The 23,715-nt window shown below is 35.6% G+C and overlaps 2 protein-coding genes and 1 pseudogene across 3 annotated transcripts; all 3 read left to right on the top strand.

Annotated features, from left to right (window-relative positions):
• The first annotated feature begins 7,230 nt into the window (after positions 1-7,230).
• Positions 7,231-9,095, top strand: LOC123193628 (protein NUCLEAR FUSION DEFECTIVE 4-like). The gene has a single exon (XM_044606691.1). It carries the CDS (start codon positions 7,239-7,241, stop codon positions 8,961-8,963), a length of 1,725 nt encoding a protein of 574 aa, XP_044462626.1. The 5' UTR covers positions 7,231-7,238; the 3' UTR covers positions 8,964-9,095.
• A 1,365-nt stretch (positions 9,096-10,460) lies between these two features.
• LOC123192369 (protein RNA-directed DNA methylation 3) lies at positions 10,461-19,403 on the top strand. 2 transcript variants are annotated; one of them, XM_044604899.1, is made up of 17 exons: positions 10,461-10,831; positions 11,726-11,976; positions 12,101-12,256; positions 12,356-12,514; positions 12,587-12,670; positions 13,435-13,502; positions 13,583-13,918; positions 14,017-14,068; positions 14,136-14,291; positions 14,395-14,538; positions 14,644-14,740; positions 14,838-14,984; positions 15,064-15,118; positions 15,232-15,296; positions 15,593-15,665; positions 16,276-16,312; positions 16,402-19,403. In XM_044604899.1, the coding sequence occupies exons 1-17, from the start codon at positions 10,609-10,611 to the stop codon at positions 19,186-19,188; spliced, it is 4,890 nt and encodes a 1,629-aa protein (XP_044460834.1). In that variant the 5' UTR covers positions 10,461-10,608; the 3' UTR covers positions 19,189-19,403. The 2 variants fall into 2 exon arrangements, with proteins under 2 accessions (XP_044460834.1, XP_044460835.1); XM_044604900.1 differs by having other exon boundaries at positions 10,462-10,831; positions 15,596-15,665.
• A 134-nt stretch (positions 19,404-19,537) lies between these two features.
• On the top strand, positions 19,538-22,776 carry LOC123192370 (annotated as a pseudogene).
• Positions 22,777-23,715: the final 939 nt, after the last annotated feature.

Below are 23,715 nucleotides of genomic sequence, written 5' to 3'. Positions count from 1 at the left end.
TTTTATCAAGAAAAACAAATAATAACATTATTTATTAATTATTTTTAAGATTTATTTTATGATTAAATAAATTTAAATTATGATAAAATAATATTTATAAAGTATACATTTATTTATATATTTAAAATCAATATGTATGATATTACTCAAAATAAGTCTACTAACATTATCAGGCCACAATTTAGCTGTACGGCAACCCAATTGATGTTGTAAATGACCAAGAAATAAGGAGAAGAGGGCTGGTGGTTGATAAAGAAGGAATCTGTGACCAGAAGTAGCTGGAGACAAGGAGGGCCAAAGAAAAATTGAAAGTATTTAAAGTTGGGTGTACCAGAGCCAGACAGCAGTTGGAGGGTGACACTGGCAGAGGAGGAAGTTGGGGTGCAATGTCATTTTCGAAAAATAAAATAGTTATGGATAAAATGATTTTTTTGTGTGTGTTATATTATGATCTTATTTCGCTTACAAAAAACTATTTTTTAAATGGCAGTTTTAGATAAGTGAAAGGGACAATATTTCATCTAATATTTAATCTAATCTTTAAAATATATCTATGGTAATTAAAAATTTTAAATATTTATCGATCTTTAAACTGTTATTAAATATAAGAATAAAATAATTATTAAATAAAAATATTTAAAAAATATAATTTTTTCTTATTTTCTCTCTTAGGTTTTAAAAATTAATATTTTATATCATATTAGAATTTTGAAAAGTGAGTTTTTCCCCTTTAAATCCTTAAGTTTTTTCTTCACCCCTTCCTCTGACCATCGACATTCGATGAGGTGCATTGATGGATGACGAGTGTTGTCCAGATTTGGACAATGCTCGTCGTCCTTTGCTAGGCGACTAAATGTTGTCCATTCTCTAGATGACACTCGTTGTCCAGATTTAAATGACAAAATGTCGTCCAGAATAAACAACGCTTTGTAGTCTAGAAATTTGGACGACGAAACATCTTTAGATCTAGACGACATTTGTCATCCTTGGACAATAGTGGTTGTCCTCTAGACAACTCTATCTTGTTTGTCCAGCATTGGACAACCGTTTACTGGAGAAAGTGACCGAATTTCAGGTTTGGCATCCTAGGAGAAAAAATAAATTTTTCAGAAGGCCAAAGGACTATTTCCCACCCAAAGTATGTGGTTTTCCCAAGTTTCCTCTTATTAATTTTGAAAATCTTATTTACCCACTCATGGACTGTTAAAATTAGTTGAGTCCATTAGTTATATCATTTCTCACCTCTAAACCCTAAAAACTAACAATTTCTCTTAACCCAAATTTAAAAAAATAACATTTTCCCCTCTAGGGTTTACAATTTTCAGAGTCAAATTTTCGACGTCGTTTCTTCCTGTTCGACGACCTCTAGGCGACCCCTCTTCCTCTCCGATGTGACCTTCTTTTGGTAGTTGTCTTGGGCACGGTCTTCCTTTTGTAGTCGACAAAGACAACTCGTCTTCGTCAACAACCGTGCCCAGGATAATTGCAAGAAGGAGGCTACGTTAGAGAGGAAGAGACGCCTAGAGGTCGCTGGAGAGGAAGAAACAATGCCGAAACACTAACTCTGAAAAATTGAAAACCCTAAGGGGGAAAATATTGTTTTTTAAAACTTATGTTGGGAGAAATTGTTAGTTTTTAGGGTTTAGGAGAAAAATAAAATAAAATTTAAGTTTATTTTTAATAATACAGACAAACTAATGATTTTACGTTTGAAACCGTTAATTTTAACTGGTCACGGGTGGATAAACATAATTTTCAAAGTTAACAGAGAAAAAATTAGGAAAACAACATACCTTGGGTGAGAAATAGTCCTTTGGCCTTTTCAAAACTTAATATAGAGAAAATTTTTTAGTTTTTTAAATTAAAAAGAGAAAATAAGATATAATTTTAATTATTTTAATATTATTAGTAAAATAATAATTTTATATTTTAATTATAATAGTAAATTTATGAATATATTTTAACAGACTAAAATTTGAATAAATATTTAAATTTTTTTTTCTTATGGATATCAGTTCATCAAATTTTGGGTGGGACATAGTCGCTTGGCCTTTTATATGACTTTCTGGTGGGTCGTTTCATAAATTTTGTTTGGTCGTGATTAAATTAATCCATATCATGGGCCAGCTTTTGCTTTTTGACTTAGATCAAAATGAGGAATAACTTCAGGCTTTAGTTAGCCATTCATGCGCACCTGGGTTTCAGACAACAATATGCTGGTCCATTGCTATTTCATTACTCTGACTTTGTGGCATGGACCAACTTAAAGATAATGAAACTTGAAAGAATAACATGAGGGTATTTTTGTCCTCTAGACAACTCTATCTTGTTCGTCCATCATTGGACAACCGTTTACTGGAGAAAGTGACCGGATTTCAAGTTTGGCATCCTAGGAGAAAAAATAAATTTTTCAAAAGGCCAAAAGACTATTTCTCACCCAAAGTATGCGGTTTTCTCAAGTTTTCTCTTATTAATTTTGAAAATCTTATTTACCTATCAATGAACTGTTAAAATTAATTGAATTAGTTAGTTATATCATTTCCCCCCTCTTAAACTCTAAAAACTAACAATTTCTCTAAACCCAAGTTTTAAAAAACAACATTTTCCTCCCTAGGGTTTCCAATTTTTATATTCAAATTTTCGATGTCGTTTCTTCCTGTTTGACGACCTCTAGGTGATGTCGCTTCCTCTTCGATGTGACCTCCTTTCGACAGTTGTCTTGGGCACGGTCTTCCTTTAGTCATCGACAAAAACGACTTGTCTTTGTCAACGACCGTGCCTAAGACAACTGCTGGAAAGAGACTGCGTTGGAGAGGAAAAGACATCGCCTGGGGGTCTTCGAAGAGGAAGAAACGACACTGAAAAACTAACTCTGAAAAATTGAAAACCTTAAGGGGAAAAATGTTATTTTTTAAAACTTGGGTTGGGGGAAATTATTAGTTTTTAGGGTTTAAAGGAAAAATCAAATCAAATTTAAGTTTATTTATAATAATACAGACAAAATAATGATTTTACTCTTAAAACCGTTAATTTTAACCGGTCATGGGTGAGTAAACGGAATTTTCAAAGTTAACAGAGAAAAAATTGGAAAAACAGCATACCTTAGGCGAGAAATAGTCCTTTGGCCTTTTCAAAACTTAATATAGAGAAAAAAATTTAGTTTTTCAAATTAAAAGAAGAAAATAAGATATAATTTTAATTATTTTAATATTATTAATAAGATAATAATTTTATCTTTTAATCTTAATAGAAAATTTGTGGGTATATTTTATAAAACTAAAATTTGAATAAATATTTAAAGTTTTCTCTCTTTTGGATATGTATTTATCACTTCATCAAAATTTGGGTGGGACATAGTCGTTTAGCCTTTTAGATAACTTCCCAGTGGGTCGTTTCATTAAGTTTGTTTGGTCCTGATTAAATTAATCCATATCATGGCCAGCTTTTGCTTTTTGACTTTGATCAAAACGAGGGATGACTTCAGGCTTTAGTTAGCCATTCATGCGCACCTGGGTTTCAGACTACTATATGCTGGTCCATTGCCACTTCATTACTCTGACTTTGTGGCGTGGACCAACTTAAAGATAATGAAACTTGAAAGAATAACATGAGGGTACTTTTGTCATTTCATCTATAAGTTATAAGTATCATACTTGACAAATTTGAGCACTTCTCGACTGAAATGCAATGAAGTCGCAGTCGCTTTTAGATAACTCTACGCTAACTACTTTACGTGGCTAGTTGCTGTTTAATTTGGTCAATGGGTCTCTGTCCAAATCAGAAATTTCAGGCCTGCATTGAATAGTATAAATTGCAAGAAACAAAAGCCGGAGTTAATGACCGCCAAGTTTGAAGATTCAGAGTTGGAAAAAAGTTTATAACTAGAAAACAAACACACCACCATTTTCTAGAACGAAAGGGACAAAAAGAAATATCGTCGAAGGGATGAGGAAGGTTGATAAGTAAATGTTTCTTCATTTTTATGAGGCCGTCAACGCTTTGGCTGTCACCCCATAAATCTGAATTATTTTTACAGACTGTGATGTGGAATCTTAACCTTTATTTTATATAATGATTGATTGATGGGCAATAATATTTGCCCACTGCTTGTAGAATATAATTGGGGTCCTTTTATCTGCTTGCTTACTTTACTTAGATACAAATTTTATTTAATTTCTTAATAACTGATCTTTGTTATTATCGCTAATGAATGAGTCATTACCATAAATTAATCATTTTTAGAGATTAATTCTTCTTATAATCCAAAGCATTCAACCATTTGGACTAACCTGTTTTTGACTTGTTCTCTCTTTGACAGAAATTATTCTAGTTTCTAAGTATGATTTCGTAGATTTTGTCTTTAAGTTTGTGTCCTATGTCCCAGTGTCACCATATTTCTCTACCATTTTTCAATGAACGCTAGGAGCTTCGGACGATAGTCAAAAGACTCAAGAGTACTTATTTTATTTATAAAAAATTGTTGAAATAGAAAATAAATAAATAATATTATATATAAATAAATTATACAAATTTATCAATATAAATTAAAATGATACTATTTTATTAGATGATTTTAAAATAAAAAAATAATTTATCATTCAGTCACAAACTGTCACTTTAATTTATATAATTTATTTATTCTTAAAAAAGTTAAGTTTTTGGGAAACAAGAATATTATTAACTGAATTTTACCAAAAAATTAGTTAAGAAATACTTGAGGCAACCACTGATCTTGGGCCATGATTTGCTTTTATAAAGGTTGGACCCAATAAATAAATTCGCAGCACTTGAAATGGGCACACCAGAATTACTTTAAGACCTTGAATTTTGGGCGAGGCCTGTTAAATGAGACCTTACAAATTTTGGGTTTTTAACAAATTTTTTTTTTAAGGCCAAAGGACTATTTCCCAACTGCTTTCCCCAAATTTCCTCTTTTTTATTTTAAAAATTTTAAATACCTACCCATAAATAATTAAAATTAACAGAATCCTAACCCCTTAAAATTTTATCTCTTTTTACCCTCCTAAGCTTTAAAAACTCAAAGTTCTCCTCCAACTTAAGTTTTAATAAATGACAGTATCTCGTAGAATTCAGTTTTCAAATGTTCGATGTCATTGTCGACAGTCTCTCCTTCTCGAAGTTTTCTCTCCCTTTAGTGGTCTATCTCCACCCATTTGGATATCCGATTGGTGACAGAGGAGGCGTGGAAGACGAAGAGCTTCGTCATGGGTAGGTATTTGAGATTTTCAAAGTTAAAGGGGGATACTTGGGATAACAACATGCTTTGGGGGGGAATAAGTTCTTTGGCCTTTTTTTAACTATCCAAAAAAAAAAACTCTTAACAAAAATTTTAAACACAACAATATATTTAATATTATAATAAAATTATATATATCTATTTTATGTACATAAATATATACATATTTATGTGTGTCATCACGTGATTAAGTGATTTTGAATTTATGATAAAGTAATATTTAATCATATTATAACACACAAAATTGTATATTTAAAATGGATGCATATAATATTGCTCATAATAGTAAAATTACTTTCTACCATGTATTACAAAGATATATAAATTGACTATACACAACTTTTATGAAATGCAGATTTGTTCGATATTTTAAAGGAATTTTAATAACCAAATATAGAAGGGTTGGATTCGAGTACAAATATGAGATAAATGAATACGAATTCGAACATAAGCTAAGGAATGATCGAAAAAATGAATCCGAATTTAAACTCGAATATAGGTCGTGCTCAGTTGGCATCATTAAAAAAAATAAAAAGAATGATATCGTTTGAAGAGTCAAGCCAAGCCAAATATCTCGTGCAAACCTGAATCGAGTTTAACTTCTCTAGATGAACCTAAACCAAGTGTGAGTTGATTGTGAATTCTTAAATGGGCAAAGGACTATTTCCCACCCATGTTTTAGCTGTTTCTCAATCACATACCCACATTAGATAAAAAACCCAATCACCCACCCAAAATTTAATCTGTTTGTTCCACCCACATATTTTTCAGTTAGATTAAGAGGTAAATTAGTAATTTCATCAATAATATTAAATAATTAAAATTTTATCTCATTTTTCTCCCTTTAATTTGAAAAACTAACATTTGTCCCCTGAATTAAATTTTAAAAAATTTACTTTTTCCCCCTGAAATGCAGCCACTTTTTTCGACGACGACTGAGAAGATTTCGTCCAGAGGTCGACCACCTCTAGAACGGTCGACGCATCGTCTTCCAGATCTCGACGACGAATCGTCGTCCATTCTGGACGACGAAGCGTCGTCCAGTCTGGACAATTGAGCGTCGTCCAGAGAATGGACGATCGTAGTCCATTCCAGGGACGAGTGTCGTCCAGAGAATGGACGAGCCCTCGTCAGTCTCCCTCCAGCCACGTCGTTGCTGGTGGCCGGAGGGAAAATGAAAAAAAAAATTAGGGGTTTGAGGGGGTGAAAGTCACTTTTTAAAGTTTAGGGATGGGGGTAAAGTGTAACTTTTAAAATCGGAGGGGGAAAATGCGATCAAATTAAATCAGTGGAATATAAACAGTAAAATGATGGTTTTATCCCTCTATTTAACGGAAAATTTAACGGCAGATATAGGTAGAAACAAACGGATTAAATTTTGGGTGGATGATTGAGTTTTTCATATGGAGTGGGTATGTGATGAGAATGGCTAAAACATGGGTGGGAAATAGTCCTTTACCCTTCTTAAATCGTGAAACAAGCCTAATACAAACTAATATTTCTTGATGTTCAACGAGTTTGACCAAAAAAGACCCAAACCCATCTAAAAATAAGTTTTATCCTATTTGAATTTGATTTGATTTGAATTTAATTTATTAAATTAGGCATCAAATTGGCTCTATCACGTCAAAAATTAATGAGAACGACGAATCAGGAACTCGATATTCAATTATTTATACTTTTACAAGGAAAAAAATCCAATAATTTGAACCAATTAAGTAAGTGTTTTAATCCACGAGATTTTATTTACAGTATTAAATGGAAAGCCAATTGACACTGTGCATACTTTCCACCTATGTTTGAGTTTGGGCCAGAAACAGATCACTTCAATACGCGAATTTTAATATTCCGATAACATCAAATCCTTTTTGGGTCAAATTCATTGCCATATTTATCGCAAACTTTATCCATAAAATAATCCAAAAGGCAAATTGTTATTTTCTCTTTCTTCAATTTTGAAAATCACTCTACAGAAACAACTATGGCTACTGAAAGTGGTGGCTCCGTTTGTGGCTTCTTGCTGCAAGTTTTACGTGGAAGATGGTTCATGATGTTCGCTTCTTTTTTAATCATGGCCGGCGCCGGCGCAACTTATCTCTTCGGCGTTTATTCCAAAGAGATTAAAGTAACTCTGGGCTACGATCAAACAACTCTCAATATTCTAAGCACGTGCAAGGACCTCGGCGCCAATATCGGAGTCCTTTCAGGCCTATTGGCGGAGTTTACACCCCCCTGGTTCGTCCTTCTCGTCGGTGCCGCCATGAACTTCGTAGGCTATTTCATGATCTGGCTCGCCGTGGTGAAGAAAATCGCCAAACCAAAGGTCTGGCAAATATGTATGTACATTTGTATCGGGGCAAATTCTCAGAATTTCGCCAACACTGGCTCGCTCGTCACTTGCGTTAAGAATTTTCCTGAGAGCAGAGGCATGATGCTGGGGATAATGAAGGGGTTTGTGGGATTAAGCGGCGCCGTTTTTACTCAACTTTATCTTGCAATTTACGGAAACGATGCTAAATCTTTGATTCTTCTTATTGGGTGGCTGCCGGCTGTGATTTCAGTAGTGTTTGTTTATACTATTAGACCACTGAAGGTTTCTGCTCATCCGAATGAGATGAATGTGTTTTATCAGTATCTTTATATCACAATCGCCATGGCTGTGTGTTTAATGGGGCTAACCGTAGCTCAAAAAGAAGTTCATTTTTCTCACTTCGGTTATGTAGGAAGCGCCATTGTTGTCTGTGCTTTTATTTTCATGCCTCTTTTGATTGCATTTAGAGAAGAATACAGCGAATGGAAACTTAAAAAACAGCCTCCTCCGGCTCCTACAAGTATTCTTGTTCATGAAGTTACAAAAAAATCTGAAATTTCAGAGATTGAAGAAGAGCCACAAACCCAGAGCAAAGAAGACCATGAAGTTGCATGCTGTGGCAACATCTTCAAGAAGCCAAAGAGAGGCGAAGACTATGGGATTTTGCAGGCGCTTTTAAGTGTTGATATGTTGATTCTTTTCTTGGCGACATTCTGTGGCCTCGGCTGCAGCTTAACTGCAATGGACAATCTGGGCCAAATCGGTGAATCTTTAGGCTATCAGCAGGACATCGTCAAGACATTTGTTTCTCTCGTCAGCATTTGGAATTACTTCGGCAGAGTTTTTGCAGGCTTCGTTTCCGAAATCATTCTCCTAAAATACAAAATCCCTCGCCCTCTTATAATGGCAATCGCCCTGATTCTCTCCGCCGTCGGCGACCTTCTAATCGCATTCCCCATGCCGGGTTCAGTCTACGTTGCTTCTTTACTCGTTGGGTTCTCATTTGGGGCTCAATTAACGCTGCTTTTCATCATCATATCGGAGCTTTTCGGATTGAAATACTACTCGACGCTTTTCAACTGCGGTCAACTGGCCAGCCCCCTCGGGTCATACGTGTTCAATGTCGTGATTGTGGGGAGACTTTACGATAGAGAAGCGACGAGGCAGCTTGCCGAGAAGGGTTTAACGAGGGCAATGGTGAAGGAGCTGACTTGCATTGGGAGGCAATGTTACCGGCTCTCCTTCTCGATTCTTGCTGGTGCCAACATTTTTGGAGCTCTTGTCACGTTTATTTTGGTGATGAGGACTCGTAAATATTATAGCGGAGATATATACAAGAAATTCAGAGAAGAAATTGCTGCTAATGAGAAGCAAAATCAAGGTGGTGGAAATTGAGGTTTTTTTAATTTTTACTGTCAATTTGTAGCTTTTTTGTTCTTGACTTTTTATACATCTGGGAGGTTGAAACATTATGGAATTTAGTAAATTCCATTTCCACCCAAGGTTTAGAATAAAGAACAATTGATTCACCCAATATTAATCCATGATGCGAACGAAAAGTTTAATTTTAGTTAAAAGTCAGTACCTAAAGGTTTCTAGATAATAAATTTAATTAATGTTTTCATTCTTGTTAAATTAATTTTTTTTTATGTGTTTGAAAAAAAATACTTTTGTTAAATTTTAATTCAAATTATCATCTATTCGTCAATAAATAAAATTTAGTTTATTCTTTTGAAATATTCGTGTATATTAGATATGTAATTAATAATATTAATATTATCATGTTATTATAAACGATATCACAATCTCAATTATATTTGTCCTACATCTTCAACAAATTAATCAAATAAAAAAGTCAACGATGATAACTCAAATGCAATGAAATAATGAGTGGATGAAGCTAAAACTTTTGATAACTATGAGATTATGGTATCGGTGAATAAGGTCATTAGAGACTAGGGATTTCAATAGATTATAAAAATTTAAATATAAGATTTTAAACTTTTAAATATAATCATCTGTCATCTTTTAAATGTTTGAGTGAGATTTATGTAAAGATTATTTTTATTTGTTTTCATAATATTTAACGGTGAGATTATTTTACATTTAGGGCATTTTATTTATAGTAATTTATTTGTTATTATTTGTACATGTTTATTTGGTTTGTTAAATAATAAAAGATTTAGATAATATTTTATTATAATTTTATCTTTACTCATTAATTTTTTTATTAAAATACTATTATTTTTAATTTATATGTTAAGTAGTATGAAAAATATTTAAAATAATTATATTTTAAAATATTTAAATAAAATAATATATTAACACCCTTTTATTACATTTAACTAAACATAATAATTATTTATATTAATAAATTTTTATCGAATATAGTAATAATTGTATTAATAATTTAGATATTAAATAATATATAATTAATATCAAATTATTATTTAAAATATATTATTTATAATATTAATTTATATATTATATATATATATATATATATATATATATATATATATATATATATATATATATATATATATATATATATATATATATATATCATTAATCTTTCAATTTTTTATGGTTCGTGATTACCTAAATCAAATACATTAATGTTAATTTTTTTAATAAGTTGATTTTGACGGAAAAAAATTCGTTTAGCTAAAAAGTTGGTGGTATATCCTACACCTACTCTACAAATTTTAAAACCGTCAAAAAAAAATTAAGTTAAAATTCTCACCAGTAGAGGTCGATTTATTTTGCAAATTCTCTTCCACATATGCCCTCGTCGAAATGCTAGAAAATTGCACATCTATCCACAAGCAAACGAAGGACAAATTAGTGAAAAGACTAGAGCTTCGAAATATGCGAATAAAGGACCTGCTCACAGTTTTACTTCCCCAGCACACTTACACTTGCAACAAAGTGGTGAGCCAAACAGCTTTCTTCTCGCTCTCAATAACCACAACATTTTGTTCATTTGCTCCATACGCTGAGCATTGTGACGTTTTGATTAAACGGAAAAAAGAAAGAAATGGTTAACAACAAGGGGAAGTCGATCGCCATCGGAAGAGAGACTTACGGCAAGCGGAAGCGAAAAGGTGCCGCCGGAGGAGTGGGAGACGACGGCGATAACTCTCGACGGAGGCAGAGGAAGAACCCTGGAGTTCTCCAGTTCTTCGAAGACGCTGCTGGCATGGACGACGATGACGATTCTGATTCCAGTGACGACGATGACGGCGGTTATAACGATGAAGGTATATTGCCAGAGATTGTTCTTTATTTCTTTATTTACTTTTTATTTGCATTCTGTGTTATTATTTAGGGTTAAGAGTTTTGCTTTGTGGTTGAATGGGTTTTCATTAATATTTTAGGGTTTGAAGCTTGTTTTAGGAAAATGTTTATCCAGATTCCAGTGATGGGCTTTTTTGGTCGTTGTTTTTAGTGAAAGTAATACTGTGTTTATATGCATTTGCCCTTTAGCGTGATTGCGAGGGTTTATGTTGAAAATGGTGGGAATTGAGGGCTTCTGGGTCGCAATATCTAGATGATTAGTATGCTTGATGGTATTCCATGTGGTGTATTTTTTTTATTTTTTTATTTTTGTGTGTGTGTGTGTGTTTTGAATTGGTTTTCTGATGAAAGCGTGGGTGTTGTTTATGTGAAACAATAATGTCAAGATGGTTTTTAATTTTTAGGGGAAATTTGTAGGGTAATTGATAGCATTAATCAGCTTTGTTTGTGTAAGTAGGGTCTTGAGGTTGTTTTGGAGCGTGTCTTAGTGTGGAAAATTATAATTGCAATGTTCTTTGTGTTGAAACCTTGTTCCTTTATCTTTTGCAAAGGGTGACGGTTCTGGTGAATTTGTGGTTTTATGTAGGTTTAGAGTGTTCCCCTTGGTTAGCTTTTTTTTTTTTTTTTTTTTTTTGCGTTAAATGATATTATGATGATTGATTTTTTGTTTTCAAAATTTTCTGCAATAGGTGCTTCATGGGGTTAAATAGTATTCTTAACATGTTTTTGTTTTTATTTGTTTCTTGTGCCTTTTACTTATCTTGTTTCTGATAATGTAAGTTCTGAAGTTTTTAGGACATTGCCCACTTTGTGCAAATTATTTAACTGAGACCCCTCTTTTGAATTTGTGAGAATAGATTTTATGCAAGAAGAAGTTGCTGCACAGCAGAAAGTAAATAATGAGCAGGGAAAAACTTATAACCTTCCATTCATTAAGGAAGAGGAGATGGATGAGGTGGAATTTGACAAATTGATGGAAGAACGTTACAAGGACGGTTCTAATTTTGTCAGATATGCAGAAGATGACTATGAGACCAAAAGATTGGTTGACAATAATTATCATATGGCTTATCATAAGGATCCTATCGTCTGGAAGGTCAAATGCATGGTATGATACTTGGAGTATTGCTTTTAGAATTGATTCTATGGAATTTTTGATTGGTTTCCTTAGTTATACTTTTTTTTTTGTTTTCTTGTTTCTCATATATTCACTTGATATTTCTTAACCATAGGTTGGACGTGAGAGGCACTCGGCTTTTTGTCTAATGCAGAAGTTTGTCGATTTGCAATCATTCGGCACCAAATTGCAAATAATATCTGCATTTTCCATTGATCACGTTAAGGGTTTTATTTTCATTGAAGCTGACAAACAATCTGATGTAAATGAGGTATTTTACATATTGGGTGTTGGTCAGTGTCTATGATTTGGTTATTAACTGTACAAATACATTTGCTGTAATGTTACCCATGTTTGACTTTACACTTAGGCGTGTAAAGGACTTTCTGGTATATATATTTCAAGAGTGGCTCCAGTTCCACATAATGAAGTTTCACATCTGTTCTCTACCCGCATTAAATCTAATGAAGTTTCTGCGGGCACATGGGCTTATGTGAAGAGTGGAAAATATAAGGGGGATTTGGCGCAGGTAATATTTTTAGGATAGGATGATTAAATTTCTGGCTGATTTTAGTATTTTACTAAGTCAAATATTTTTTAGGTTGTGGCTGTGAACAATGCACGGAAAAGAGCAACTGTGAAGCTAATCCCAAGAATTGATTTGCAAGCATTGGCGGCAAAATTTGTAATTAAAATTTCTTGCCTTTTAAGTTTGCTTTGTAGTTTTTTGCAGGTGATGTTTATTGCTATTATAACTACAGTATGGTATAAATAGATGAAGGCATGCTACCTTAGTCTTTAACATGTTAACGGTCTTAGTGGAATGGAGTTGAGCAACAGAATGGGAGGAATTTTTTTGCTGTGTGGATAAATTGGTGAAGAGCCACTGATTTAGTTGCTCTTTTTTTTCAAAAGTAGTGCCTTACTCTTGAGGATTATCTTTCTTGAAGCAGCTTCTTAGTGAACTTGTCTAGCCTTGAAGGGAAGATCTTTTTATTGAATGGGATGTTAGCATGAATCCTTCAAGTTGGTATGCATTCTACGGTTGGAAAAATAATAAAGATGACTTGTTTTGCTGTATAATACAATTTTTGGGATCAACCCATAAGCAACTACTGGTAATGGGCTTCGAAAAGATGAGGTTTTGAGTTATTGCTGTTAGTTATTAAGAGATGACATTCATGACAGGATTGATTATGCTGTGTGTCAGTGCTTATTTTGAATGGTAGGTATTGTGTGGTGGACATAGTCTAATCATTTTAATATCATGATTGTAATGGTTTGTTTGGGTCAGAGACTTATGAGCACTTGATAATTACTGACCTTTGACAGTCATATCCGAAGAGTTTTCTGTATGAAATATGTGGTGGCTTTTCGCATGATCATAATCTGTTCATTCATATCTTGTTTGCAATAGTCTACTGGCAATAATCCATTTAATCATAATAGGGTGGGGGAGTTAGTCTAAAGAAAAATGCCACGGCAGCACCAAGATTGATCAGTTCAAATGAACTTGAGTGAGTTTCATGAATCTCTTATTTTTAGGTACATCTGGGGTGCAAAGCTCCTGATTACTTTTTATTTTTTTCCTTTCCAGTGAGTTTCGGCCACTCATTCAATATAGACGTGACCGTGAAACCGGCCAAGCTTTCGAGATTCTAGATGGGATGATGCTTAAGGATGGATATTTATACAAAAGAGTGTCAATTGACTCATTAAATTGCTGGGGTGTTGTGCCTTCAGATGAGGAACTCCTGAAGTTTATGCCACCTGATAGAAATGAATCTGCTGATTTGGAGTGGCTTTCACAGATTTATGGTGAACAAAAGAAAAAGCGGACTGTAATAATGGACAAAGGGGGTGGTAAAGGAGATTGCTCATCGGGATCAAGCCTTGGGAACAGTTTTGAACTCTATGAATTAGTATGCTTTGGGTAAGTAATTTAAATATGCATAGACCTGCATAGTATAGCAAATATTTTGTGAATCACTATATTGATTTGTATTTGCCTACATATTCTTGCTCTTATAGGCGCAAAGACTTTGGTCTTATTGTAAACATGGAGAAAGACGATCACTACAAGGTAGATAGTTAATAATATATTCGCATCCTTGTCTTGTCGACCACTTACCTTATATTTGACATTTCAGATTCTGAAGGAAGGTCCAGAAGGACCTTCTGTAGTTCCTGTTGAACGGCGCATGCTAAAAGCTGGACCCGTGGATATGAAATTTACTTCTTTAGATCAGCACAATAATATCATATCTATTAACGATAATGTCAGGGTTTTGGAAGGTCCAACTAAGGTTTGACCCTATCTGCAATTAAGATTTAATATTTGTTATTTCGATGTAGTTGATATGCATGAAAAGGTGTGCTGGCTTTTGACTACTTTGTGGCACTTTGCAGGATAGGCAAGGTATTGTCAGGCAAATCTACAGGGGGATCATATTTTTATATGATGAGAATGAAACTGAAAACGGTGGTTATTTCTGCGCCAAGTCTCAACTTTGTGAAAAAATAAAAATTTCTACTGATGCATGTGATGGAAAGGTTTGAAGTCTCTAAAATTTCCTTGGGACTCTAATTTCTCTTCATCATCTGTTGTCAGTGCGTTTACCCATATGTACTCTAAGATAAACTTTCCTCATAATGCAGGGTGGTGGATCTGGTGCTTCCACTTTTGAAGAACTAGATTGTTCTCCCAAATCTCCTCCATCTTCTAAGAAACCGTGGGAAGCAAAGGAATTCAATGGTAACTATATGTTAAAAGTGTTTAATGATTGTAGCAGTAAGTTGTCATTGTAGTAGACAATGTTTATGCCTTTCATAATTGCTAAATTTAATTGCAGTAAAACGAGATAAAGATGGAATGTTTTCAGTCGGCCAAACATTGAGAATCCGAGTCGGTCCTTTGAAAGGGTATCTCTGTCGTGTTATAGCAATACGTTATTCAGAAATTACTGTGAAGCTGGATTCTCAGCAGAAGGTCCTTACAGGTAAATCAAGAGTCTTCTTCTGGTAAATGTGAATGTGTATCACTTCTTAACGTGTCCAGATATGTTCATGTTTGTGCAGTTAAAGGTGAGCACCTTGCTGAGGTTCGTGGAAAGAGCTTTGCAACTTCTACAAGGTATATGATTTCCATATAATGTAAATTATCTGTGTCAATACACATGCTGGTAAAATATTTTTCCTTAACGATTTTGGAAATTTTCTGATGCGTTGTTTCCTTCTTTCTAAAAGTGATGATCCAGACTCTGGTTCATTTAAACCATTCGATCTGATGGGAGCTGAAGGTTCCTCAGGAGGTGGGTATCCCTTATTTCACATAGTATAGGTTTATTACTCTGTAACTTGAAGGGGAAATATTCAGGAAATTGTTTCTGCCTCAACTTTTCTGTTTATTGTTTTGTCCTATTAGTATATCACAATGAGACACTGTGGGAAACTATCACATATGATGTGGAAATTCTTGTAGAACGCCTATTAAAATGGTCTTTCTGTTTTGCATTATATTTAACAGTTTTATTTATGAGAGTTCTGAGTTCATCTTTTACTTAAGGATTTGATACATTCTCATTTTTCCTTTTCTCTTTTGGGACAGCAGGTTGGATGAATGGAGCAGGCACATCATCAGAGGGTGAGAGATGGAATGCTGAAGGTTTGTCTGGTGAAAGGTAAAATATTGTTTGTAGTTGGTGTTTGATTGTCTACATAATGATTGTCAGTAAGCTTTGCCTGGATTTTCTCTGGTTAACTTCAATTTAACTGTTATTTTGCTTTTTGATTTTGCTGAATATTTTGTTGGTTGGTCTAATGTTTGTGCATTTTGATGGTTGTCCATAGTTTCAAGTTACTGATTATCTGCTAAAATGGCATTTCTGTTTTGCATTATAGCTACATATAATGTGGAAATTCTTGTAGATCACCCATTATAGTATGCCTGATAAACTCTATTTTTAGTAAAAAGGTGTTTATTCTCACTATATATATATCTGATTCCTCGTATGACACAATACAAACTGAGCTAAACAACAATGGCCACCACCAGCCTGATGTATTGGGATATAGCTCTAAAGAGTGAGAGTTGTAGAACTTGTTATTGATTTAACAGAATTAAATGCTTGACACATTTAAATACCTATTTTATTAACCTGTGTTAGTTATTTCTATTTTGATGAGTAACTATAAAATTTTCCTTTAGAAAGTGTAACTAATTTGTGATTTTGCTCCAAGTAATCCTTTTCTTCTCCCCTTGATACTCATGCTTTTAGTCTGATATGGCAGGAGCTCTTGGCCTAGTTTTCCTGCTTCTGGAACTAAGGTTAGTCTTCAACTCTGTTCAACTCTCTCATGTTTGTGAGCACACTTTATTAAATAATTTTAATACTGTGAAATCTTTTGTGGTTGCAGCTTCAAGAGGAAGACTCTGCATGGGAGTCTAAGGCAACTGCTAACCAAAATTCATCTTGGGGTGCAGCAAAGGCCGATGAGAAGAATGAAGACTGTTGGAGCAAAGCTACTGCAAAATGCATTGGCTCCCACTGTGATGCATCTAGCAGCTGGGGTAAATCAGTTGTACCCAGTGGAGATCAAACCAGTTCTTTGCATGATTCTCATGATAACTGGGGTAACGCAAAAGGCCCTGCTGACCCTTGTATTGATACTTCAACCAAGTGGGGGAAAAACAATGATGCAAATGATAATCAGGATACCTGGAAAAAATCAGACGCCTGGGACAAAGCCAAGAGCACTGATGAAAACTCTAGCGGTTGGGGTGGTGCAACTGCTGAGAAAAACCAACCGGATTCATGGGGTAAAGGAAAAGATATGGTTGAAGATGGAGATTCTTCTGGTAAACAAAATGGACGATCTTCTTGGAGTAAACAAGTTGATAAACAGCTCAGCAAACCTGATGGAGGATCTTCATGGGGCAATGAAGATGGAGGATGTACATGGAATAAAGAAGATCAGCAGCCCAACAAACAGGATGGAGGATCATCTTGCTGGGGCAAGCAAGAGGGGGGATCTTCTTTGGGCAAGCAAGATGGAGGATCAGCATGGGGCAAACAAGATGGAGGATCATCATGGGGCAAACAGGCTGGAGGATCTTCCTGGGTCAATCGGGATAGAGAATCTTCATGGGGCAAACAAGACGGAGGATCTTCTTGGGGCAAGCAAGACGGAGGATCATCTTTGGGCAAGCAAGACGGAGGATCATCATGGGGCAAACAAGATGGAGGATCATCATGGGGCAAACAGGCTGGAGGATCTTCATGCGGCAAGCAAGATGGAGGATCTTCGTGGGGCAAGCAAGAGGGAGGATCTTCATTGGGCAAGAAAGAGGGAGGATCTTCTCGGGGCAAGCAAGAGGAAGGATCTTCATGGGGCAAACAAGATGGAGGATCTTCTTTGGGCAAACAAGATGGAGGATCTTGGGGCAAGCAAGACGGAGGATCTACTTGGGGCAAGCAAGACGGAGGATCTACTTGGGGCAAACAAGATGGAGAATCTTCATGGGGCAAACAAGATGGAGGATCTTCTTCGGCCAAACAAGATGGAGGATCATCATGGGGCAAACAGGCTGGAGGATCTTCCTGGGGTAAGCAAGAGGGAGGATCTTCATTGAGCAAGCAAGATGGAGGATCTTCATGGGGCAAGCAAGAGGGAGGATCTTCATTGGGCAAGCAAGATGGAGGATCTTCATGGGGCATACAAGATGGAGGATCATCATGGGGCAAGCAGGCTGGAGGATGTTCCTGGGGCAATCAAGATGGAGGATCTTCTCGGGGCAAGCAAGATGGAGGATCTTCTTGGGGCAAACAAGATGGAGGGTCTTCTTGGGGCAAGCAAGATGGAGGATCTTCACGGGGCAAGCAAGAGGATCGAAGACAAAGCTGGGAGAAGCCACAGGCATTTGAGGGAGGTTCTGGATCAGGTGGGAGATGGAATAAAGAATCTTCTGCTGACAAAGTGAATGATCAAAGAGATGGTTGGAATAATAGAAAAACTTCAGATGGTTCCATAACTGGATGGGGTCAAAGTGCTGGTTTCAAAGATGTGAACGATTCTAGTAGAGACCAAGGTTCTATGTGGAGCAAGAATAGCAATTTGAACTCTGGATCTAGTGATGCTGTTGTAAATCAGGATTCTAATTGGGGCAAGAAATGGAACTCAGGTTCTGGTGATGCCAACCAGGATTCAACTGGGGATAAGAAGGGCAGCTGGAGCTCTGGTGGTAATGCAAACCAAGATTCCAGTTGGGGCCAAAAAGGTAAGTGGAACTCTGAATCTGGTGATGCAAACCAAGATTCCAACTGGGGCAAAAAGGGCAGCTGGAGTTCTGGACCCAGCGATGCAAACCAAGAGACTAGTTGGGGTCAAAAACGTAATTGGAGCTCAGGATCTGGTGATGCTAATCAGGGTTCTAATTGGGGTAAGAAAAGTGAGTGGAACTCTGGAAACGAAGATCAAACAGATACTTTTGATAATAGAACAAGTGGTGATAGAGGAGGTAGAGGCAGATATGGTAGAGGAGGTTTTGGAGGTCGAGGCAGATCTGACAGAGGTGGCTTTGGAGGTAGGGGTGACAGAGGTGGCTTTGGAGGTAGGGGTGACAGCGGAGGATTTGGTGGTAGGGGCCATAGAGGTGGCTTTAGTGGAAGGGATGGATCTGATAGAGGAGGCTTTGGTCATAGAGGCCGTGGAAGAAGGGATCAAGGTGGTAGTTGGAACAACAATGATTCTGGAAGTTGGAACCAAGGTGGTGATAAGGGCCAGTGGAAGGGTTGGAATTCAGGAAATGGTGGTGGAAGTGGTAGTCAAGCTGGTGGATGGAGCAGCCAGGAATTTTCAGGTGGTCGGAACAAAGGAGATACAACTAACGAAACTGGTGGTAGTCAATGGTCTAGTTGGAAGGATTCTAACCCTTCAAAAGAAGTAAAAAGTGCGGATGATCAAGGCAGTGCTGGGTGGAACAAGGGATCCGGTGGAAATGCTCAAGCTGGGAGCTGGAGTAACCAAGGTTCAGGTTGGAACAGCGGAACAGGATCAGGCAGAAACGATAAGCCGCCCAAGTCCTGGAATCAATCAAATGATGGAGATGGTGGTGGTCAATCATCCGGTTGGGGTCAGTGGAAAGATAAAGGAGAAGCAAGTGGTGGAGGTTGGGGGGCAGGAAGCTCTTGGTCGAAAGATTAACACAATGTGGGTTAAGCTTCTGATGGCTGTATGTTCAGGTTTGCGTTTCTTCTCTTTTATGCACAGGTAGGGGTCTAGCACAATATCTTACTATGGAACCCAATATTCAAATTGCCTGTGACATTTTGCAACTCCTTCTCATGTATAGCTCCAGGCTTAACATGACGGACGTGATGTTTATTTCTCTTATATTTAGAATGGAAACGTTTCCTCAATGTTTATTGGTATGGGTAGGGTAAATTACACGGTAGCTTCCCTGATGGTTTAGGAAATGAGTTTTCTTAAAATTACAATATATAAATTAAATTTATTTATTTTAATGAAATTTTGAAAAAAGGTAATAATCTATTAGCGAAATTGCACAATGTATATTACCTTGACACCTAAACATTTATTCACTAAAGAAGGTCAAATTCAATATACCAAAATTTTAAAAAAAGTAATGGTCACACCCTTGTCACGTGATAAGACTACTAAATAAAGAACAACATTTCTCAAAACATACTAGCTATGCTTGTGGCATGGAAGTTGATTAACTGAAACTCAAATTTTCAGTTTGTCTCCAAATTTTCCCTCGCTTTCTCGTCAGCCAAACACCCTCATAGCCCCCATTGGTTTTCATCTTTCCATATCTTGCCTCTCAGGTCAACCCGAAACTGGTAACGTAAAAAAACTTCTAATTTTCATTTCCCAAATTTTGGCTTTTCAACATCTCAAAAACGACAACTTACAGTAAATAAAAACAATTCCTAAAATTCTAGGCGAAGCTTTTGAATTGAAAAATGTTCAACAGAATCATCAAGCGCGGTCACAAAAAGGGATCCAAATCGATTCTAAATGGAAATGTGACCGTGAACCATTTTTCTGTCGTCAGTTTGGATTCATCACTGGTGACTCTATCTCCCTCGCACCCGGCGGTCCCAAAGGCTGTGATTGAGAGCTTGCCTTTATTTCGTGATGCATCTTCATCTGAAAGGTTGAATTTATTATTCGTAAGACTCACCTTTGTTGCGTGTTATGTGATTTTAACGATAATTCGAAATTGGGAATGGACAAAGAGATAAAGCGAAAAACATTGCAAGAGTTGGTTGAATTTCTTCAATCTGATTCGAGTAAAATCAATGAAGCCATGCTTGATAGTTTAATTTTTGATGATATCCGTTAACATTTTCAGGTGCTTGCCACCTGCTTCACACGAAAACGCAGGGTCTTTGATTGATATTATGGACCCCCAGGATGAAGATCCATTGATGGATCCTGCATGGCCACATTTGCAGTACGTGTATGAACTTTTGTTGAGGCAAATTGTGTCGGCCGAGAACGATACTAAGTTAGCTAAAAAGTATATTGATCATACTTTTGTTTTGAAATTGATTGACTTTTTTGATTCTGAGGATCTGCGAGAGAGGGAGTTTTTGAAAATGGTGCTTCATAGGATTTATGCAAAGTTCATGGGTTATAGACCCTTCATTAGGTGTGCAATAATAATGTGTTCTGTAGGTTTCTATATGAGACAGGGAGGCATAGTGGAATTGCAGAGCTGTTAGAGATTTTGGGGAGCATTATTAATGGGTTTGTCTCGCCAATGGATCTAGAGCATAAATTCTTTCTTGTACGGGCACTGCTGCCATTGCATAAGGTTAAACATATTTCCATTTACCACCAGCAATTGACTTATTGTGTAACACAGTTTGTTGATAAGGATTATAAGTTGGCAGATATTGTGATTAGGGGCTTGTTGAAGTATTGGCCAGTGCTAAATTGTCAAAAGGAGATTTTGTTTCTTGGAGAACTTGAAGAAGTTTTGGATTTAACAAGACCTGCGGAGTTCCAACAGTGCATGGTTCCTCTATTCAGACAGATTGGACGCTGCCTTAATAGCCCCCATTACCAGGTTTGTGATTATTGACGGCTTCATTCATTTGTATATTTTGACATTATGGGTTAGACCTAGGAGACTATTTTATCCGTTGATAGATATAGAATTCTTTTTTTTTCACATTTCCGTGAATCTTTTTAGCTGAATTGCACTTATACCTCATCAATGAACATGCTACGACATGGCAAAAAGCTCGGTCTGTTAATTATTTTGAAGGACACTGTGAGGGCATTTTAAGATCAGTAGAATAATCTCAATAGCAATTTGGATAATTATTTAAGACTATGGTTTGGCCAATTTGGATAATGATTTAAGGAACTAGAAAAGAATTAGTTTTGTAATATAAGTTTTATTGGAAAGGTGATGAGCATAAATCTACTGGTTTGCACACAAGAAAGCAGACAGATTAACCCAGTATGCATTTGCTTGTTAGTATGTTTTTGTTGGTTGAAATTTGTTAAACTAATATAATCAGTAAAATGCATGCACATTGCCTTAAAGCTCACATCAAATTCAAAGAACTTTCTGGTTTTATATGAGTTTGAGTTACGAGTAAGTTTCTGTTGTTTGAGTTCATTCCATCAATAACAGGTAATATGATTGCTTATTGCAGTAGAATTTTGTTTGAGAATCGCATTCTCTTAGGGAGAATGCTATCACTTTATCTTGTGTTCTTTATATGATCAATATAGAACTTGAATGTGTTGTTCTTTAGATGGTCAATATAGAACTTAAATGTTTTGTTTTGTATTGGAATCCTGTGGGCCTTACTGGGCAGCTAGCTTCTGTCTTGCAGATAGTCTGTTCACATTCTTGTATATCTTTTCATTTCTAACAGCAGGTTTTTTTGTTTCTTACCTGCAAAAATGTTTTCGCCACGTATTCAATTATGTAAGGAGGGAGGGAGGGAGAGGAAATCATTTATATCTGTTATCATAAAGTGACATACTTTACTGGATGTATAGCCAGAAGTGCCTAATCTGATTAAGTTTACCTTCTTTTCGCCCTGTAGTTCGACTTGCAGTGTTGCAATTGTTCAATCAAACATTCAATATTTCCTTGTTACTTTCTCTTCCTTCTTAGGGTGGCATTTCTTCTATCACTTATTTAATGCAGTTGACTTGTTTGAAACACTGTTCAGGGACAAGTTTTAGAATTTTATCATCATCATCTGTAGCAAAATGTTATCTTCTTTAGAAAGCATATTTTACTATATATCATGCCAGGTTGCCGAAAGAGCTCTGTTCTTGTGCAATAATGAACACGTGGTAGACTTAATTGCTGATAACCGAAATGTGATTCTCCCCATAATCTTCGAATATTTGGAGAAGAGCCTGCACACTCATTGGAACCAGACAATCCACGGGCTTACTGCCAATGTGCAAAAAATGTTCCTAGAGATGGATGCTGATTTATTTGAAGAATGCCACAGGCGGCTTGGAGAAAAGGAAGCCAAGGCTAACGAAGTAGAAGAGCAACGAGAGCTGATGTGGAAGAGACTTCAAGAAGTTGCAGCACAATCTGGGGGAGCAACTATGGTTTTGGTTAATTGACTAGTAAGCCAAGGCAAAGTGTATGGTCGTTTCTTGAAAGTTATTCACTTTGCTTGAAGTAATTTTCTTATTTTGTTTAATTTGTATGAAGATTAATAACTTTATTATATTTTAGGCATAATCATAAATAAAGTACCCACTAATTTTGAGCTGAAAGCATGGACTTCTTCCTGTGTCAAATAGTTCCACAACCTGAAAATAGTTTTCTTTAAATTTAGGAAAAAATTAATTTTGGTATTTATGTAAAGTTTAGATTTACCCTTTTAACTTTTTTTTTGGGGGTGAGCTCCCACTTATTTAAATACTAAATATATATTTTTTATGAAATTAATATTAAAATAACGTATTTATAGATTACCTTAGATGGTGCCCTCTGATTTGATGTTTTATTTTAAAATAATTGGATGGTGATTGTTCAAAGAGGTACAAGAAAATTAAAATATAACGCCAAAGGACTTATTTCCATCCAAACTATATTGTTTTCTCGAGTTTTTCTCTGTTAATTTTTAAAATCTCATTTATCGATTCATGACCATTTAAATATATTAGTTTTAAAGATAAAATTATTATTTTATATTTAATATTAAAAATAAGTTTAAATTTGATTTTATTTTTTTCCCCTAAACTCTAACAACTAACAATTTTTTTTAAACTCAAGTTTTCAAAAATTGTATTTTTTCTTTAGGGTTTCTAAACTTTTAGATCTAATTTTTTCGATGACGATCGATGATATCCAGACACTATCTCTTTCTCTTCGACACGTCTTCCTTTTGGTCATGCTCTTTTCGATGCTGTGAGACGTCGTCATCAATAAAGACGACTTATCTTCGTTCAGAGATGAAAACATGTTTTTCATTGACAAAGACCTCTTCTTCCTCTCTAGACGAAGATAAGTCGTCTTTGTCGATGATGATATCTCACGACGTCGAAAGGAACACGACCAGAGAGAGGACGCATCGGAGAGGAAGAGACGATGCCTAAAGATTATTGATCATCGTCAAAAAAATTATATTTAAAAGTTTGAAAACCCTAGAGAAAAAATGTAGTTTTTGAAAACTTAAATTAGAGAAAATTATTAGTTTTTAGGATTTAGGA

This window comes from Mangifera indica, chromosome 12 (genome assembly GCF_011075055.1).
Source record: "Mangifera indica cultivar Alphonso chromosome 12, CATAS_Mindica_2.1, whole genome shotgun sequence".
Taxonomy (NCBI): domain Eukaryota; kingdom Viridiplantae; phylum Streptophyta; class Magnoliopsida; order Sapindales; family Anacardiaceae; genus Mangifera; species Mangifera indica.
The sequence above is the reverse complement of the archived record's forward strand: the minus strand, read 5'-3'. Positions and strand labels throughout refer to the sequence as shown.